Here is a 20,128-nt window from a genome sequence, read left to right on the forward strand (position 1 = left end):
GATCCAGTTATGCAGTGTCTGTGACCATGACTCTCTCAGCTATCAATCAGTTGGACATGTAGCTCTACTTTACAATCAGGAATTCAAACATGAGAGTGTATGCAGAAATACAGCACATTAAGGCTTCCTGAAAGAACAAAATAAATCTTTCTCAATGTTTACACAGAAAAAAATGCACAAACACAGTCAATTCAAACACAGAATCAAAATATATTTTAGGTAAGTCACTGTCTTGTGTAGTATATTCTCAACTTGTAATTATCACTGATGATTTAATTCACTATGAAAAATATGAAGATATCAGTCTTTGGCTACTTTCAAAATTGACATTCCAACAGGTTTTTCAAGCATGCTCCATGGACCATGGTTCGTTCACTTTAAAAAGTGTATTTCATTCACATGTGATCACTTTCGCTCAGACTTATGTAAGCGTTTATCGCATATATGCTATTTCAGTTGAAACATACCGGTATATATGTTTATTTCCTGAGATATTGTGAATAAATTCCAAAAGATTATGAAAAACAAAACTGCTGTTTTAGGAATCCCGTGAAAAAATGTAAACATCTAGTGACGTGAACACAATCTGGGTATCACCAGTTATGGCTTATTTCATTGGCTGAATTGAGGACGCCCTCTGACGTCATGCTCAATCATCATGTCGTACTCAATGGTGTCGAACCCATGTCGTACAAAGTTTCGTCGACCAAAAAAAAACAAAGAAAAATATCAAACAGGGAATGCCACGCACCAAAAGCGCAGCCTCCTCAAAACGAACCCCCCAGCACGCAAACGCGTGCACCACCCACACACACACACACTCAAAGCTTACACATCAGAACAAAACGAACAACACACAAACACACACTCAAAGCCAACACATAAGGACAAGACGAACAATAAGCCTACACACACGCGCGCACACAAATTCAACACAAAAGACAAAACGAACAAACAAAGGAACACAGTGGGGCACCGCCTGGAACGGTCAGTGGCAAAAACACCACTGGGGAGCTTAAACCGGTTTATGGTGCGCACCCAACCTCACTCTTAACCCCACCATGTTCCAAGACATGGGACAGTGTAAATAAAAGTAATCCCCTCCAGGTGAATCTCTAACACACGTAATGGAAACAAAAAAGGCATGGCATGTAAAACACAAAAATGCTCGTGTATAAATATATAAAAAGCAAACCTTAAGAACCAAAAACGTATGTACTCAATGCCTTTTCAGAAGACAGAGCAACAAGAGAAACATCCCTAAGGGCCCGACGAAACAGGCCAGAAGACAAATATCAAAACAGTTCAGTCCTGGTAGGATTTAAAAACTGCTCATCATAGAGTCCTCCCCCTCTTCCGTCAGACGCAATAAAAGAGGGAAGCGTAGTGTCCAACTGTAAACGGGTTGAACACTAAACATGCGGTATGTCTCAAAACAGTTGGGTCGAAACCTCTTTTAATAAAACGTTTGATAATCTTTTCAAATACATTTGGAAAATTACCATGACCCAAGATCTTACGCAGTTTTTTAAACCACATCCCCATAAAAAACGGGTTTAGAAATACCTTCTCGCAGAAGTGTCTTTAATTACTATTGATTTTAAAAACTAAATCAGAATTACGATAATAATATTTAGTAAAATATTTACGCAATTTGTAATAACGGTAGCCTTGCTGAAGAAGTTTACTTGTAATATATTGATTACGTTCATTGAAATGCTTGACATGACTACACGCTCTGGCAAACCGAATTAATTGAGAAATATATACCCCATAAGATGTAGCCTGAGGTACATCCCCATTCAAATGGGGAAAATTTACAATACTAAAATTAAAATCATCCCTCTTGTCATAAATTTTGGTATGTATAAAATTGTCATAAATAGAGAGATGTAAATCTAAAAATGAAGCATCAGTATCCGAATTGTTAGTTTTAATTAACTGAAGCTCCCTAGGATAAATAGTACCCACCAAATGACCAAAAAACGGATTATCCATATTAAGAATATCATCCAGATAGCGTGATGTATTATTAAATGCAGTTATAATATCTGCTTGCGTATCTGGAGAAAGGCTCAACATAAAGTCTCTTTCATTACAATATAAAAACAAATCTGCGACAAGGGGTGCACAATTTGTTCCCATGGGAATACAAAGAACTTGTCTTTTTGTTACCCGGTCAGTAGGACACTTACGGTAAACGCGTGTTCTCTTCAGGTCTCTGAAAGGGCACGCAGACAGCACAAATAAATAAAAAAGTAAGAGGACACAGATTTTCAGTTCTCACTTCAAAATCTTTACTCTCAGTGCGCATTTCAATAATTCATAAATTCATTATTCAAACGAAATGTGGAAAATGATAAATGAGGGAATGCAGAATTAACATTGAATAACATAACATGTAAATTATTTACCTGAAAGAGCACGCATACAGCACAAATAAATAAAAATGTAAGAGGACACAGATTTTCAGTTCTCACTTCAAAATCTTTACTCTCAGTGCGCATGCGTGACGTACATTAGCGGCTATGTAAATAAAAGAGGCCTGTCACCTATTTTTAGTTTACATGTTGGTTATAGGAATGAAATGGTGGAGTATAGGACTGTACTTATATAACGAAAAATTGAGTGTTGTATGGGCATGATAACTGATGAGATGGAAAAATGGAAGAATATTTGTATAATGATATATAGGGATGTGACATTTATATATAGTATACCAATGACAAATGACCCCGTTACATAACATTAAAAATACTCAAACGCAAAAGAAAGTGTGCACTTTTTAGATTTGAATATTCTCAGTTCTAAAAGTGGTATCCGTCTACAATTTGAAACATTGTTTGCTCGAAGCATGTACTATTGATTATTCTTCATATTTACGATAAAAAATACTGGACTGAGTCAAGATTACTAGCGACATTGGACTTTTGCACGATTTGCACAAGCTGCCCATAAAGAAATGTACATGTCTGCAAAAACATGTTTTGTCAGTTTTCTTATACCTCTAGTGAAGGGAAAAACACATTTGATTTCAAATCTTTGCTGTTATAAAAAGCCACGACATAGTGACGAATTGAAGAATTAACAATGCTTAAACGGAGTGACAACGTTATTTACGTCAGCAGAACGTTTGGGCGTCAAAGTAATGTCATAATTCTTTTGCACCAGCAATTTCAGCAAGCTGGTCGAGTTTCTGTACGCCATAGATCCAGCAGATCTCTGGTGACAACCACTACTCAAGAATTGAATAAAATTTCTCGTGACGTCATTCTACCGGTACGTCAGGCCTAAGCGTTGCAATTTCAGTGCTTGAATAAACAGCAGAGGTGGTCACACACGACATTTAAACAAATAATGTTTGAGGAAAAGACAGCTGTTTTATCATCTGACAAGAAAGAGATTTGCAACGTCCGTGTTTGACCCCTGTTGGCTTTGAATAGCCAAGAATCCCTATAAATGTCAAAAGTTTGAAATTAATAGAAACACATCAAATTGGCCATAAACTGCACTAAGTTTTGGTACCATACATAACATATTTTTAGACAAAATAATCTACCTTGGACAACATAATCTACTTCAGTTGACGGAAACCTGAGTGAACGCTTTCTTTTGCGTTTGAGTATACTTTAAAAAAGATAAGAATGCACGTAAACTAACAAACACTTTTTTCATAATTGTTTTATTAAATATCTGTAACAGGACCTTTTAAAAGAATATTGAAATACGCTCGCTACAGTTTCGTTTTTTTTTTCTCAATAATAGATTTTGATAAAATGTCTTGTATTAAAAGATCATGTTATGATGTATTCAAAAATGAAATAATGATAGGTCACCAGCTTGTTTCAATTTAATTTGCCTCTAGATATGGTGCTATTTTTAACATTTTTCAAAATTTCTATACTCCTAAAATATATTTCAGTAAAGTATAATAAACATCATTAATTATATATCTAAGCCTTTTTATAACGGAAAACAATATATCTGTTTGAAACATGCTCAGAGAAATCAAAAGAAAATGATTTTGTAAAGAAAAGAATACTTGTTCAGCAGACCCTAGGGCTATTTTTGCATATTTTTGTCAATTTTAAGTTGGTATTTCTGCTATTTTATCGAGTTCCACATAATAGAAGTTAATCAAACTCTGCACATACCTTAAGTTATGTCTGCCTAATCTAAAACAAAAGAAAATTGATAGGTCACCATATTAGATTTCGCTTAAATCAAATTACAACGAGGTGGGGTGTGGCGGGCATTTATACGACGCAGGTTGGTAAGAAATACTCTTTCAGTGTTTGAGCAAATGATTTAGAGATATATCAAATTATTAAATGGCAGATTTCTTAATAAGCGGATTGTAAGGTGTTTCTGAAATATTTTGATGTCAAAAAACCTATAGTTTACGAAAACAGATGTACGGTATGGGTACGGTACGTGATTAGAAACAGCTGTGACTCATTGCAGAGTTGGAGCGCCGGTATAAATTACAGACCCCAGTATATGTCGGATTGAAGCAATTTGAACTAAAAGTACTTTAAATGTATATATTTTGTTACCATGGTGATACTTACCCTAACCTCTAGTCAGTATATTATACATATTATTGTTCCTTCACAAGGGAAGGAACACTTACGGTGAACATGTCACACTTGACTTAGCATGTAATGAATACAAGGGTATCGTCAAAGGAATCCGAATTCCCGTAGGGCGCCATCATCTTGGACTCATGCATAATCATTACAAATAGCCTCTAGCCCAATATATGTTTACGCATAATCAAATTTTATTTCAGTCTGTAGTACAATACAACTACGTAAAATAATAGAACAACAAGACAAAATGAAGTTTAAATCATTTAACTCCTCAATGAACATATCATAGTAAAATATCGAGATTAATGACATTAATATGCATCATCGTGAAGTAGACTCCCGCCAAAAAAATTTACATAATGAAATTGTCCCTGGTCAAGTGATTTTTTTTTTAGCTTCTAGCATTTCAATATACAAGTTTCAGATTTGCAAGTGTTTTATATTGCGTACTTTTTTATCCTTCCTGGTTTGTTTCAGTTCGAATCGTAAATGCATGTATGTAATTTCTTTGTGTTAAGTGTGCAGGTACTCGCTGGTGTAGTCGCGTGATGAAAATATCCAGAATTGAAATACAGACTGCAAGACAAATGCTTACAAATAGCATAATATGTACGGCACTTGCTTGTATTAAAAAATAATGGATAACGATAAAACTGTTAATATTAGATTTGTTCTTAAATAGTTGAGAACATATTTTCCTCATTGCATCATTGAACATGTGTAACATTATGCTAAAACAATATCCCTTAAAAAGAATATTTTATATGCGCTAGAAGGAACCTTTATGTAAGCTAAATCTTGTACATTAAATGCATGCAAACAAACAATGGTGGACCATATTGTAAACTGGTAAATATGCCAAATGTGTAATCCACAGAAAATAAAGTCTTTACTTACTTACTTACTTACAATAATTTGCGCATTTTGCCATATGTGACATTAGATAATCACTTCTGGGCATGCGCAGAAGACCGCTCCAACTTAACAATGAGCTACATCGATTAGAAACACAACCAAACCTTTTGGTAAGCTTAATCTTATTAATTATATGTTTCATAAAAGTTCTACTTTTACTAGGAATGATTTTGCATATTTAATACAATAAATAATGACCAAAATACATTGATGTGTATACATGTATTTACATTGTATATAGCAACTCTCGACGAAATAAAACAACTGTTATTGCAAATTTTGTCTCGTAGGTTTCATGTATTTATTTTAAATCGATGTACATGTATCCAGTCTTCGTAAACTGTCCACGGATGTTGGTCATGGAAAATATCGCATACTCGATGATGTTGTTTTTACACATTGAACTATAAGTTTGCTTTCAATTGTGAGAAAAACTCGGTAATATTCATCCATTTATTTATTAAAAAGTACATGTAGTATCTTGTCGAAATTTAACTGGAAGTTTTTTCCTAGACTCGTGAACGTTTGGTAATATCTAGTATTAATCAAAATAATTCCGACGTTCAGATTGTTTTATATTTGTGACGGGCAGACTATGCGTCAAACTTTGAAGGACCAAAATATAAATGGAGGATAAATCACAGAACAGTCGTGTAAAGTTATTGGTTTTATCTTTCATGCATATTAGCGTGTCAGCACGGTAAACATTAATCGTGTACAGTACATACATAGGTTTAAATCACCAGAACATTCGTAATGTTGGATATTCTTTGATATTTTTACATAAATCAATGAGGAATTGAATCCCCTTTCGATGCATGTAAGTTTTATTTGAATTTATGGCCAGTTCGTGAAATAATCGGCATTTAAACTTAGAGCATGTAAAACGTCGGCAGCGATGAAAAACTTCATCGGAAATTGTAAAATTATTTTGGTCTTTCGAGTGTTTGCCACCAGTGGGGATATTGCCCATATGAAAAAATTACCTCAGTATTTCCTAGGATCGCTTTAAATTAGTTGGACTATATCTAATATGTGTAGTGCCCTTCTGTTTTAAAAGGCACGTAGTTCTGTTGCAGCTTGTTGCAAATAATAGAACATTTGGCTTTTGTTACAGAGAGAATGGAAATCTATGACCATGCGCACGATTTTGTAATAAAAAGTTTATTGCGCAAGCGCCACTCGATGTAAATGCTATTTTAACTGATACTATAATACAATGGCACTAAGTCTAGTTCAGTAAGTCATTTCTTCTACACGTGTATCGGACCACAACGCACGCTGAGTGCGACCGGGTAAACCGCGTGCAGTCTTAGGACTTTTTTTTTAGACTCGTTCAAAAATTGCTAAATGTGCAGATAAACACGCAGCCAATTTTCATTAAACACATACGCATTTCCTTTCCTGGGTATGAATTTACGTAACAATTGTCGGTAAAAAATACAAAGTGATGCGGCCATTATAACTATACATCCATCTGAGTCTGATTATGACTTCCAGTCTTCCATTTTTACCGATATTTTCCCTCAAACTGTAGAATACCAAACCAAAGAATTAACATCGATAAGAAAAGATTCCATATGGAAAGATATACATTATTTCATAGAAATCCGTCAGATAATTACTGCATACTGGAGACATGTGATATGCGGTGTCATGAAAACTTTAGTCAAACAAAACAAAATAGAGATAAAAATAAGCTGTAAGTCGAACCTATCGACATAAATCTATTTGGAAGTTCTATATTGACTTCAGTCTGGCATTACTGCAACTACGTACCCCTGTGTTTTCTAGATTCCGAGTTGTAGTTACCATCCATCATGTCATCGCCCCTGCACTCGAGTGGTTAGTCGCTGACTTGAAATCACTGTAACCTGTGGGGGATGGGTTCGAGCCTTGCTACCGGCCATATTTCTTTATGTTAGAACGGTTGGCAGATTCTTACGGAGGACGGGAGCCTTGTACTGGTTCTTCCCAGAAGCGATGGTTAGGTAAACTGCCCACCCGACATACAGGAAGAACTGTTAAAAACGGGCGTTAAATCCAAGAAAAAAAAGATTTTTCCGTCATGAGCAAGTTTCTTGGCAAGGAAACTTACTTAGACATGAATCCCAAGTCCAGCGCTTATTTTTGTTTGGGGTTAACATTGCATCGACACATTTATAGGTCATAATTATGGCGACTTTCCAGCTTTGATGTACGAGAAGAAATGATTCCAGTTGATTCAATCGCATGCTTACTAGATTCTCAAACACATAAAACTTTATTACCTTTATAACTTGAATTACGTATATAAACAGCGCTTTTATGTTTAAATCAATTTTTTTTTATTTTCAACATGAAAAGTCCCTGACCTAGCTATAAAAATACACATGTGGTTTAGGATATGTGTAATTTTACATCTTTTGATCTTAAACTTGCACCCGCTGACTAAATTTGCATTTTGTAGTGAGTGATTGTTTTTATCAATTTGTCACAAGGAATTAATTTCAATTAAAGAAAAAAAAATACACGTGAAATAAATTGAGATAATGCGACCTTAATCAACAGCTATCTAATGGAAAAGTTTGCACACATAGTGTAATCTGGCCGAGTGGTTGATGTCTATTCTGTACCGTTCTGGATACAGTAGAGATTATAAAAAATGTTTGACTTGAAACTGATTCTGAGACACGGCTAAAAACTGCAATATCATCAGTTTTTAAAAACCGTAAATACATTGCAAGACTGACTTTTCAGTTTATGTGTTGTTTAGGCAATTATCGGAGAAACCCTACATAACATAACTTGTCTTGCGTCTTGGGCGGAGTTTATGTAAATGACTGTTACAAAATTAGCCACTCACGATAAGAAAATCGATATCAGTCAGTCACTCCATGTGTATGGTGCAAACATTGAATTGGCGCACTATTCTGAAATTGGCAGTAGTAAGTCTTTAAAAGCCAGTATATCTTACTAGATAAAAGAAACATAATAAGAAAAACCTGGAGGGACTTGAACCCACGTCCTCTTGAAAAATTTAGTTAAAATAGATTTATGGCAGGAATTGAATACTGCACACTATTACGGTCCCATAATTTTCCTAACCACCGTGTTAGGGAAGGAACAGGACTAGACCATAATCATTTACCCCCGCTTTATTGGTTAAGAGATGTTACTAAAAGTTGCTAATGAGACAACAAATTAGATGCAGAAGTTATTCAGATATAGCATTACTGGAGCACAATAACCGCTTTGTCTTAGAATGGTTTTGCATTTTCTGTTATTTCATTTAAAATGTAGAAATATGTATACAATATCGAGCCTTAATATAAGTGCATTCTTTCTTCAGCTGGTGACAAATCTTGGTTTGAGACTGGTCACACAATGACAGCAGTGACAAAAGGTATATGGGTAATGTGTCGGCCACACCCTACACAGGATGACCAAGTTCTTGTTTTACTGGATACAGAAGGAATTGATGATCCTAAAAAGGTATGATACATTTAGGGATATTAAGGTAACAGAACAACTATATTAACATGTTATTTGATATTTAAGACAGCGAAACAATGAATATAAGGTTATAAGGTATTTTAGGTAACAAAGCAATCATACTAAAACCTTATCAGGTATTTAAGGTTATAAAACAGTTATTATTTGAAAAGGTTATAGGAATATATTATTATTATACCAGATTTATTTAGCGCCCTTTTCATGACAAACACGTTCAAAGGCGCTTAATATATGAATATTACATACATGTATAACTAAACACAGCTTATGCACGCGTAATATATACATTTTTATTTACATTTAAAAACAGTCCTGTATGACATGTGGCCTGAAGTCACTTATAAGAATCTAAGAAAGTGTTTAAATCTTGTATATGTATTTGAAAACGTGGAGGCTGGGAGATGGGTGGGTGGTATGTTGAATGAAATCTAAGCATTAGTAAGCATAAGTCAGATTTCGTCTGCCAATACATTAAGTGATTTTATGTTAAAAATTTTAGCGAAATGTGCACCCTTTGAATGTTTTCACATTATAATACTTAAATGAGATTAAAATGATTAAGAGACGTCATTTCCGAAACATAATTTTCTACAGGCTGTTTGGGAATAGATAACCTAAGTAAGAGATTTCAAATAGTTTTTCTTTGTATAGCTATTTTCCTCATTTCTTTGCATTTTTAAGCTGAAATCACATGGCAAATCTATTCTTGATATGTACATAGCATTTTCGTAATGATAACGTGACCGACTTTGTCGTGGAAACTTAGATCATACACTACCAAAACAATTTGGGTTCTCAATTTTGGCTGATTTTTCAGTATATGTGTTTGACTGAAAATAGTTTTCTTGCATCAGATGTGACCCCCACTTTTCTTTAGATTTTTATTTATTTATTAAGATACAGATATCTAAAATGGGTTCTGATTTGTACTGCGGTCATTGAAAATATGTCAAATTTATATAGAATAAAGAACAACAGCTGTTTAGTTTTTTTTTTTTATAATCTATTGTGCCAGATCTTAAAATTCATCAAGCCCATTCTTACATTTCATTCTTTATCTAGCTCTGAAAATTTTCTTCATTCCGAAATGAAATGCCGTATTTGATTTGTAATTCAATGAGATTTGCATTAGCATCTGCTGTGTTGAATTCACTTTATTTATGTACAACATTATACATACTTTCAATGTTTATCTAGATTAATATAGAAGACGACAAAAACCTGTTTGTACTTGCCGCACTTTTATCCAGTACAATGGTTTACAATACAAGAGGGGACTTTGACAAGACTGCAATTGATAAATTTAAGTATCCTTTTTATTTGTTGGGTTTAACGTCACACCGACACAATTAACGGTCATATGGCGACTTTCCGGCTTGAATGGTATGGGAAGACCCTAGGTGCCCCTTCCGTGCATTATTTCATCACGAGCGGGCACCTGGGTAAGTGTCCTTTGTCAATTAATATTAAATAAGAGTAGATAACTTACTTGTAAACAATACACATATAGAAAAGTATATTTAGATAAAACACATGTACTTAACATAGACACAATTTTTTTTATTTAACGTCGCACCGACACAAATGTTGTTTAATTGGAATAAAATGAACATGTGAACATTTGATAAATCTTCAATATATATATTTGTTTTGACTAATTTCTTTTCGGATCAACGTCAATTTTCAACAGTAATTTAGCTATGTAACGATGGGCAGTTTACTTATGCAAGGTTCTTGGTTTCTATACCAGTATAACCTATTGTGCGCAAGTAACTGATACGTTTACGTGAATTAGAGGTAGTGGTCGAGTCACATATTTTTCAAACACTGTATCGTCCATCAAATCGTTACGGATAATAAGCCGATGATGGAACTCCTGACCTCTGCGCTCTTCTTATTGAGCTACATCGACAGGTTGTTTTCCGTCAGTTCTTTTATAGAGGATATAACATGTCTTGTCATATTGAATTTATGAAATGAGTTTAAAACTGATAAAATGCTCGGCTTTTATGCGACAAGTTTAATAAATCCAAAGTGTAAAGACAAAATGTCAGGATACGATTTATATGACCCAGGGAAGTGCCTACGCCTTTAGTATCTTGAACAATGCTTTGGGTCCAGTCGCTAAGGTGACCATGTCTTAGACTAGCTGACAAACGATGTAGAATGTCCTTTGTTAAAACGTAGAGCTGGTGAGATAAAATATCTCGTATATAGTATTTTCCTATGGCTGCCTTGCCTAAATGATTTCTATTATGAGCTAGACAATTTCAGGGATCAGGCAAATCACTAAATGTTTCAAACTAACAATCTTCAATTAAAAATGCATGCGCACGATTTTGTAATAAAAAGTTTATTGCGCAAGCGCCACTCGATGTAAATGCTATTTTAACTGATACTATAATACAATGGCACTAAGTCTAGTTCAGTAAGTCATTTCTTCTACACGTGTATCGGACCACAACGCACGCTGAGTGCGACCGGGTAAACCGCGTGCAGTCTTAGGACTTTTTTTTTAGACTCGTTCAAAAATTGCTAAATGTGCAGATAAACACGCAGCCAATTTTCATTAAACACATACGCATTTCCTTTCCTGGGTATGAATTTACGTAACAATTGTCGGTAAAAAATACAAAGTGATGCGGCCATTATAACTATACATCCATCTGAGTCTGATTATGACTTCCAGTCTTCCATTTTTACCGATATTTTCCCTCAAACTGTAGAATACCAAACCAAAGAATTAACATCGATAAGAAAAGATTCCATATGGAAAGATATACATTATTTCATAGAAATCCGTCAGATAATTACTGCATACTGGAGACATGTGATATGCGGTGTCATGAAAACTTTAGTCAAACAAAACAAAATAGAGATAAAAATAAGCTGTAAGTCGAACCTATCGACATAAATCTATTTGGAAGTTCTATATTGACTTCAGTCTGGCATTACTGCAACTACGTACCCCTGTGTTTTCTAGATTCCGAGTTGTAGTTACCATCCATCATGTCATCGCCCCTGCACTCGAGTGGTTAGTCGCTGACTTGAAATCACTGTAACCTGTGGGGGATGGGTTCGAGCCTTGCTACCGGCCATATTTCTTTATGTTAGAACGGTTGGCAGATTCTTACGGAGGACGGGAGCCTTGTACTGGTTCTTCCCAGAAGCGATGGTTAGGTAAACTGCCCACCCGACATACAGGAAGAACTGTTAAAAACGGGCGTTAAATCCAAGAAAAAAAAGATTTTTCCGTCATGAGCAAGTTTCTTGGCAAGGAAACTTACTTAGACATGAATCCCAAGTCCAGCGCTTATTTTTGTTTGGGGTTAACATTGCATCGACACATTTATAGGTCATAATTATGGCGACTTTCCAGCTTTGATGTACGAGAAGAAATGATTCCAGTTGATTCAATCGCATGCTTACTAGATTCTCAAACACATAAAACTTTATTACCTTTATAACTTGAATTACGTATATAAACAGCGCTTTTATGTTTAAATCAATTTTTTTTTATTTTCAACATGAAAAGTCCCTGACCTAGCTATAAAAATACACATGTGGTTTAGGATATGTGTAATTTTACATCTTTTGATCTTAAACTTGCACCCGCTGACTAAATTTGCATTTTGTAGTGAGTGATTGTTTTTATCAATTTGTCACAAGGAATTAATTTCAATTAAAGAAAAAAAAATACACGTGAAATAAATTGAGATAATGCGACCTTAATCAACAGCTATCTAATGGAAAAGTTTGCACACATAGTGTAATCTGGCCGAGTGGTTGATGTCTATTCTGTACCGTTCTGGATACAGTAGAGATTATAAAAAATGTTTGACTTGAAACTGATTCTGAGACACGGCTAAAAACTGCAATATCATCAGTTTTTAAAAACCGTAAATACATTGCAAGACTGACTTTTCAGTTTATGTGTTGTTTAGGCAATTATCGGGAAAACCCTACATAACATAACTTGTCTTGCGTCTTGGGCGGAGTTTATGTAAATGACTGTTACAAAATTAGCCACTCACGATAAGAAAATCGATATCAGTCAGTCACTCCATGTGTATGGTGCAAACATTGAATTGGCGCACTATTCTGAAATTGGCAGTAGTAAGTCTTTAAAAGCCAGTATATCTTACTAGATAAAAGAAACATAATAAGAAAAACCTGGAGGGACTTGAACCCACGTCCTCTTGAAAAATTTAGTTAAAATAGATTTATGGCAGGAATTGAATACTGCACACTATTACGGTCCCATAATTTTCCTAACCACCGTGTTAGGGAAGGAACAGGACTAGACCATAATCATTTACCCCCGCTTTATTGGTTAAGAGATGTTACTAAAAGTTGCTAATGAGACAACAAATTAGATGCAGAAGTTATTCAGATATAGCATTACTGGAGCACAATAACCGCTTTGTCTTAGAATGGTTTTGCATTTTCTGTTATTTCATTTAAAATGTAGAAATATGTATACAATATCGAGCCTTAATATAAGTGCATTCTTTCTTCAGCTGGTGACAAATCTTGGTTTGAGACTGGTCACACAATGACAGCAGTGACAAAAGGTATATGGGTAATGTGTCGGCCACACCCTACACAGGATGACCAAGTTCTTGTTTTACTGGATACAGAAGGAATTGATGATCCTAAAAAGGTATGATACATTTAGGGATATTAAGGTAACAGAACAACTATATTAACATGTTATTTGATATTTAAGACAGCGAAACAATGAATATAAGGTTATAAGGTATTTTAGGTAACAAAGCAATCATACTAAAACCTTATCAGGTATTTAAGGTTATAAAACAGTTATTATTTGAAAAGGTTATAGGAATATATTATTATTATACCAGATTTATTTAGCGCCCTTTTCATGACAAACACGTTCAAAGGCGCTTAATATATGAATATTACATACATGTATAACTAAACACAGCTTATGCACGCGTAATATATACATTTTTATTTACATTTAAAAACAGTCCTGTATGACATGTGGCCTGAAGTCACTTATAAGAATCTAAGAAAGTGTTTAAATCTTGTATATGTATTTGAAAACGTGGAGGCTGGGAGATGGGTGGGTGGTATGTTGAATGAAATCTAAGCATTAGTAAGCATAAGTCAGATTTCGTCTGCCAATACATTAAGTGATTTTATGTTAAAAATTTTAGCGAAATGTGCACCCTTTTGAATGTTTTCACATTATAATACTTAAATGAGATTAAAATGATTAAGAGACGTCATTTCCGAAACATAATTTTCTACAGGCTGTTTGGGAATAGATAACCTAAGTAAGAGATTTCAAATAGTTTTTCTTTGTATAGCTATTTTCCTCATTTTCTTTGCATTTTTAAGCTGAAATCACATGGCAAATCTATTCTTGATATGTACATAGCATTTTCGTAATGATAACGTGACCGACTTTGTCGTGGAAACTTAGATCATACACTACCAAAACAATTTGGGTTCTCAATTTTGGCTGATTTTTCAGTATATGTGTTTGACTGAAAATAGTTTTCTTGCATCAGATGTGACCCCCACTTTTCTTTAGATTTTTATTTATTTATTAAGATACAGATATCTAAAATGGGTTCTGATTTGTACTGCGGTCATTGAAAATATGTCAAATTTATATAGAATAAAGAACAACAGCTGTTTAGTTTTTTTTTTTATAATCTATTGTGCCAGATCTTAAAATTCATCAAGCCCATTCTTACATTTCATTCTTTATCTAGCTCTGAAAATTTTCTTCATTCCGAAATGAAATGCCGTATTTGATTTGTAATTCAATGAGATTTGCATTAGCATCTGCTGTGTTGAATTCACTTTATTTATGTACAACATTATACATACTTTCAATGTTTATCTAGATTAATATAGAAGACGACAAAAACCTGTTTGTACTTGCCGCACTTTTATCCAGTACAATGGTTTACAATACAAGAGGGGACTTTGACAAGACTGCAATTGATAAATTTAAGTATCCTTTTTATTTGTTGGGTTTAACGTCACACCGACACAATTAACGGTCATATGGCGACTTTCCGGCTTGAATGGTATGGGAAGACCCTAGGTGCCCCTTCCGTGCATTATTTCATCACGAGCGGGCACCTGGGTAAGTGTCCTTTGTCAATTAATATTAAATAAGAGTAGATAACTTACTTGTAAACAATACACATATAGAAAAGTATATTTAGATAAAACACATGTACTTAACATAGACACAATTTTTTTTATTTAACGTCGCACCGACACAAATGTTGTTTAATTGGAATAAAATGAACATGTGAACATTTGATAAATCTTCAATATATATATTTGTTTTGACTAATTTCTTTTCGGATCAACGTCAATTTTCAACAGTAATTTAGCTATGTAACGATGGGCAGTTTACTTATGCAAGGTTCTTGGTTTCTATACCAGTATAACCTATTGTGCGCAAGTAACTGATACGTTTACGTGAATTAGAGGTAGTGGTCGAGTCACATATTTTTCAAACACTGTATCGTACATCAAATCGTTACGGATAATAAGCCGATGATGGAACTCCTGACCTCTGCGCTCTTCTTATTGAGCTACATCGACAGGTTGTTTTCCGTCAGTTCTTTTATAGAGGATATAACATGTCTTGTCATATTGAATTTATGAAATGAGTTTAAAACTGATAAAATGCTCGGCTTTTATGCGACAAGTTTAATAAATCCAAAGTGTAAAGACAAAATGTCAGGATACGATTTATATGACCCAGGGAAGTGCCTACGCCTTTAGTATCTTGAACAATGCTTTGGGTCCAGTCGCTAAGGTGACCATGTCTTAGACTAGCTGACAAACGATGTAGAATGTCCTTTGTTAAAACGTAGAGCTGGTGAGATAAAATATCTCGTATATAGTATTTTCCTATGGCTGCCTTGCCTAAATGATTTCTATTATGAGCTAGACAATTTCAGGGATCAGGCAAATCACTAAATGTTTCAAACTAACAATCTTCAATTAAAAATGTTTAGCTCAAACTCCTATAGGCTGGAGACTCTATACTTGACTGGTCTTCTTGTTGAAGTTCTCGTCAGACAATAGAGAGTTTGAGATTTCAACCTTCGCCTTCCCCTTTAACGTCACTTGCGAAGTTAACGTGTGAAGTTGAAGTTCGATTAACATTCCTTGAGATTTCAAACCTTACTTCTTTTAATCCGCCCATTCAATTTATCCGTAATTATGATCGTGTTTTTTTCGTGCATTTTGATATCAATTGTCCGAAAAGGGCAGGACTTTTACAAGAGGTTTTAAAAAAGAAAATTATATAAATACATTTCAATTAATATAATCATCGCATGGATATTAGTGCGATTACGTTAAAAAAAGAGCGCCGCCAAGCGGGGAAAAATACGCCCGAAGGGTTACATCAGAGGACGGGAGCAAAATTTAAAGAACTTGACTGTTGAAGCCCAAAGGACAGGAACAACAACAAGAAGAAATTCCAAAAAAAAAAAAAGATGTTCAAGTCCAAGAAATATGTCTTACTAAGTGAAGTTATGTCAAAATAAATCTAAAAGTTGGATGTACCATCCATGTTGTACCGCAGAAAAGTGGTCTCAGTTTTTCCCTACTGCCAATAATAAAAAAGTTTCAATATAAGCTACTTATTGGCTATTTATAGTAACAAAAAAGGGAAGTAATTCAAAACAAATTATTGTAAGAGAACAAAAAGGTATTTTGCCAAATAAAATCAAGAGCACTGCAATGCAGAGCAATATACACAAAGCAAAGTCATATATGACCTTTGACCCCTAGGTGTGACCTTGACCTAAAAGCGAGTCATCCAAAACATGCGCTCTGCACGTCGCCTCAGGGTGGTGAACATTTGTTCCAAGTTTCTTTGAAATCCTTCAAGCAGTTCAAGAGTTACACAGCGGACACAGCAAAGTCATAATTGACCTTTCATTCCTAAGTGTGACCTTGACCTTGAATCCAGTCATCCGAAACAAGCACTCTGCACGTCGTCTCAGTGTGATGAACATTTGTGCCAAGTGTCTTTGAAATCCATCAAGCAGTTACAGAGCGGACACGAAACACACTCATATGACCTTTGACCTCTAAGAGTGACATCGACCTTGAAAGGAGACATCCAAAACATGCGCTCTGCGCGTCGTCTTGGTGTGGTGAACATTTGTGTCACGTTTCTTTAAAATCCTTCAAGGGATTCAAGAGTTACAGAACGGGCACGAAATTGCTAACGGACGGACAGATGGACGGACATACAGACGGACACCGGGACCATAACATAATACGTCCCTTCGGGCGTATAAAATCGAAACAATGTGAACAATGTGAAAACTCGTTGGTGTTGCTCCGAACATTTAGGTTTTATATAAAATGATGTGAGTATAAAATGCACGATTGCAAATCATAGAGGAAATAAAAATGATAATCATATCAACGTATTCTGTTGTTGATGGTGTTCTTGAAAGATAATACAGTTAATTTTTTTAAACAAAAACATGAGACACCATCTATTACAAATGCATGTCTCGATATACTTAAAGCTTTTTTTTACTTTGAATTGGTACTTTGTACATCGAATTCCTTAAAAGACGCGTTTTGCTTCTAGAGTTTCATAAACAATGTACCTGGTGAAAATCTAACCTTTTAAAAGATCTGTTTATAACATGAGCCAATATACACAATTTATGAATACATTTAACAAGCAATTTGAAACAAATGTAAGATACTCTCGTAATCATAGACCGATTTTCTTTGTAAAATGTAAGAATTAAAGGGGGGACTGACCCACAATACCCCCCCCCCCCCTCAATTGCCAGGCTCTGCGTCCGTGCATGCAAAGAATGGAGTTATCCCATACGGCTAACAGGAAACTTCTCGCATCATGATATCATAGATCTGAAATTGTCTGATACTTCAGAAGAATTTTCCTCCCCCTACCCATTGCCAGGCTCTGCGTCCGTGCATGCAAAGAATGAAGTTATCCTATACGGCTAACAGGAAACTTCCCGCATCATGATATCATAGATCTGAAATTGTCTGATAATTTTCCGTCTTACTAGTACCATTTTATGTTTATGATTAAAACGCAATTATCGTATTAAGTGTCCGAAAGAAACGGATTGATTTTATTTGGAAGTGAAAATAAAATGTTCCACGAAATGATAATCGCCCGTTATTTTTCATTGTTCAAGTAAAATGACTGTCATGTCATGTGCCTCCATCCAGATTCCAGTCTTTGATGCCGAGAATGTGGACAGAGTAGATGCAAAAAGACTGAAGTTTTGACTTTCGTGATATCACATCTTCGGACGTTCAAAACTTCACTTCTTACGACAAAAAGGCCCAGCTATTATAATCGATACCGCCTGGGGACACAAATATGCCGTAGAAGTTAAAGTTTGAACAAAATCTCAAAGTTTCTCAAAATCAGTTGATAACTTCATACTTCCAGGTTCAAATCAATGTATTTAGTTAAAATCATTAGCCATACAAAACTTCATTTTTGTTATAGTTATTGATTGTGTTTCGCATCAAATTTAGTCTAATTATACATATGGAAAATCGAATAATTTAATAAGCAGAAATCCTGAAACTAAGCTTTTTATTTCACATAGTAATAAAGAGAAGTCTTAGGCTTACTTGATATTACATGGAAAACTTTAGTAGCAGCGTCTGATATAAAAAAATACACGCATATCGGTGACGTTTTACCCCAAATATATATGAGAGACGTTGAAGGGAAGGCGAAGGTTGAAATCTCAAACTATCTACTGTCTTTGAATCAACAACATACAAGTCCTATCGCATAGATGCTCGACCTCTGTCTTCTCAACTCTATATGATTGCCCTGACTCCTGGATGCTCAGCGCCTATATGCTATCACATGTAGCATTCAACTACCATATAGGTATATCCCCGATGCCTTGGCTGTAATTCGCCAATAACGCTGAACCGTCTATAAGATGGAATTCTCCTACTATCTCAGTAGATTACCAAACTCTGGGTCTCTGTCTCAGCTTCCCGATGCTCAGCCTATATTTGCTATCGTCTATAGCATTCAATTACCTCTATAGCTGGACAGATAACTGAAACAATACATCATTTGATGATGCAAGCATGAAATTTGGCATGTGTACTCGTCTGAGCCTACTTTTTTCAGAAAGTCCATTAGCCACTTGAAAATTCAATATGGCGGCCATTTTTCAAGATGGCTACCACAGGAAGTTGAGTTTTGACGTGAACATACCTATACAGAGTTTATTTTGGTCAATTTCGAGAAACAAATACCTCTTAAGGGGATTTGCGTGTGCTAAACCTGTTTTTGATACACAAAAGACTGGTTTCAAAATCCAATAACGCGTCTTTTTTTTCAAGATGACCGCCGTTTCATGTAAAAAGCAGTAATTGCCATTAACACTGGCGTTCCTAGTTAAATCAGTTTTAATTGTATGGACAAATAACATATTTAGGGTGTTGAAGGACAGTTTTGTCTCGCCTGCGACTTTAAAACTGATGGCAGACTAAGGCGTAGCTTTTCTGACGGCGACGGCAATGACGACAGCGGCGGTGACGTCAATGTTAAGGTTGTATGCCAAGTTTTTTCTCAGAAACTACTCTGTTCATTGGACTGAAACTTCACACATGGATTTGTAATCATTAGACGCTGTACAAAGCCAAGTTCTATAACTCTGACGTACTTTTTAACAGAATTATTCCCCTTTTGAACTTAGAATTTTCAACGTTTAGTTTTTTTCTCTCAGAAACTAGTATATTTATTGGGTTGAAACTTCACATATACCTTCATAGTCATTAGGCACTGTACAAAGCCAAGTTCCATACTTTGACATGAATGTTAACAAAATAACCCCCCCCCCCCCACCCCCATATTTAAAATTAGAAATAACGATAACTCTTTGTGTCTCTACATGGAATATATTTTTATTATGTCCCTTTATGGACGTCACTGCTTGATTGGAACTTGTGGTCAAACTTTATATAAGGTAGACATTTTTAAAATTAAAGTGTATGTAGCAATAAATGTAGACACATCAATTTTGATAAACAAAAGATCTGCTTTGTGTCATGAGTGAAGCAATGCAGATCTACCGTACTTG

The 20,128-nt window shown here is 35.0% G+C and overlaps 1 protein-coding gene across 1 annotated transcript in view; it reads left to right on the forward strand.

Annotated features, from left to right (window-relative positions):
* Positions 1-6,660: 6,660 nt before the first annotated feature.
* The window catches only part of LOC128554335 (guanylate-binding protein 5-like), a 37,059-nt gene continuing 23,591 nt past the window's right edge, over positions 6,661-20,128 (forward strand). The window contains exons 1-3 of the mRNA XM_053535609.1: positions 6,661-8,981; positions 10,200-13,665; positions 14,885-14,994. Of these exons, the coding sequence (XP_053391584.1) occupies positions 13,558-13,665; positions 14,885-14,994 (218 nt within the window). The 5' untranslated portion in view covers positions 6,661-8,981; positions 10,200-13,557. The remainder of the gene's footprint in view (positions 8,982-10,199; positions 13,666-14,884; positions 14,995-20,128) is intronic.

This window comes from Mercenaria mercenaria, unplaced genomic scaffold, assembly GCF_021730395.1.
Source record: "Mercenaria mercenaria strain notata unplaced genomic scaffold, MADL_Memer_1 contig_4948, whole genome shotgun sequence".
NCBI classification, from domain to species: Eukaryota; Metazoa; Mollusca; class Bivalvia; order Venerida; family Veneridae; genus Mercenaria; species Mercenaria mercenaria.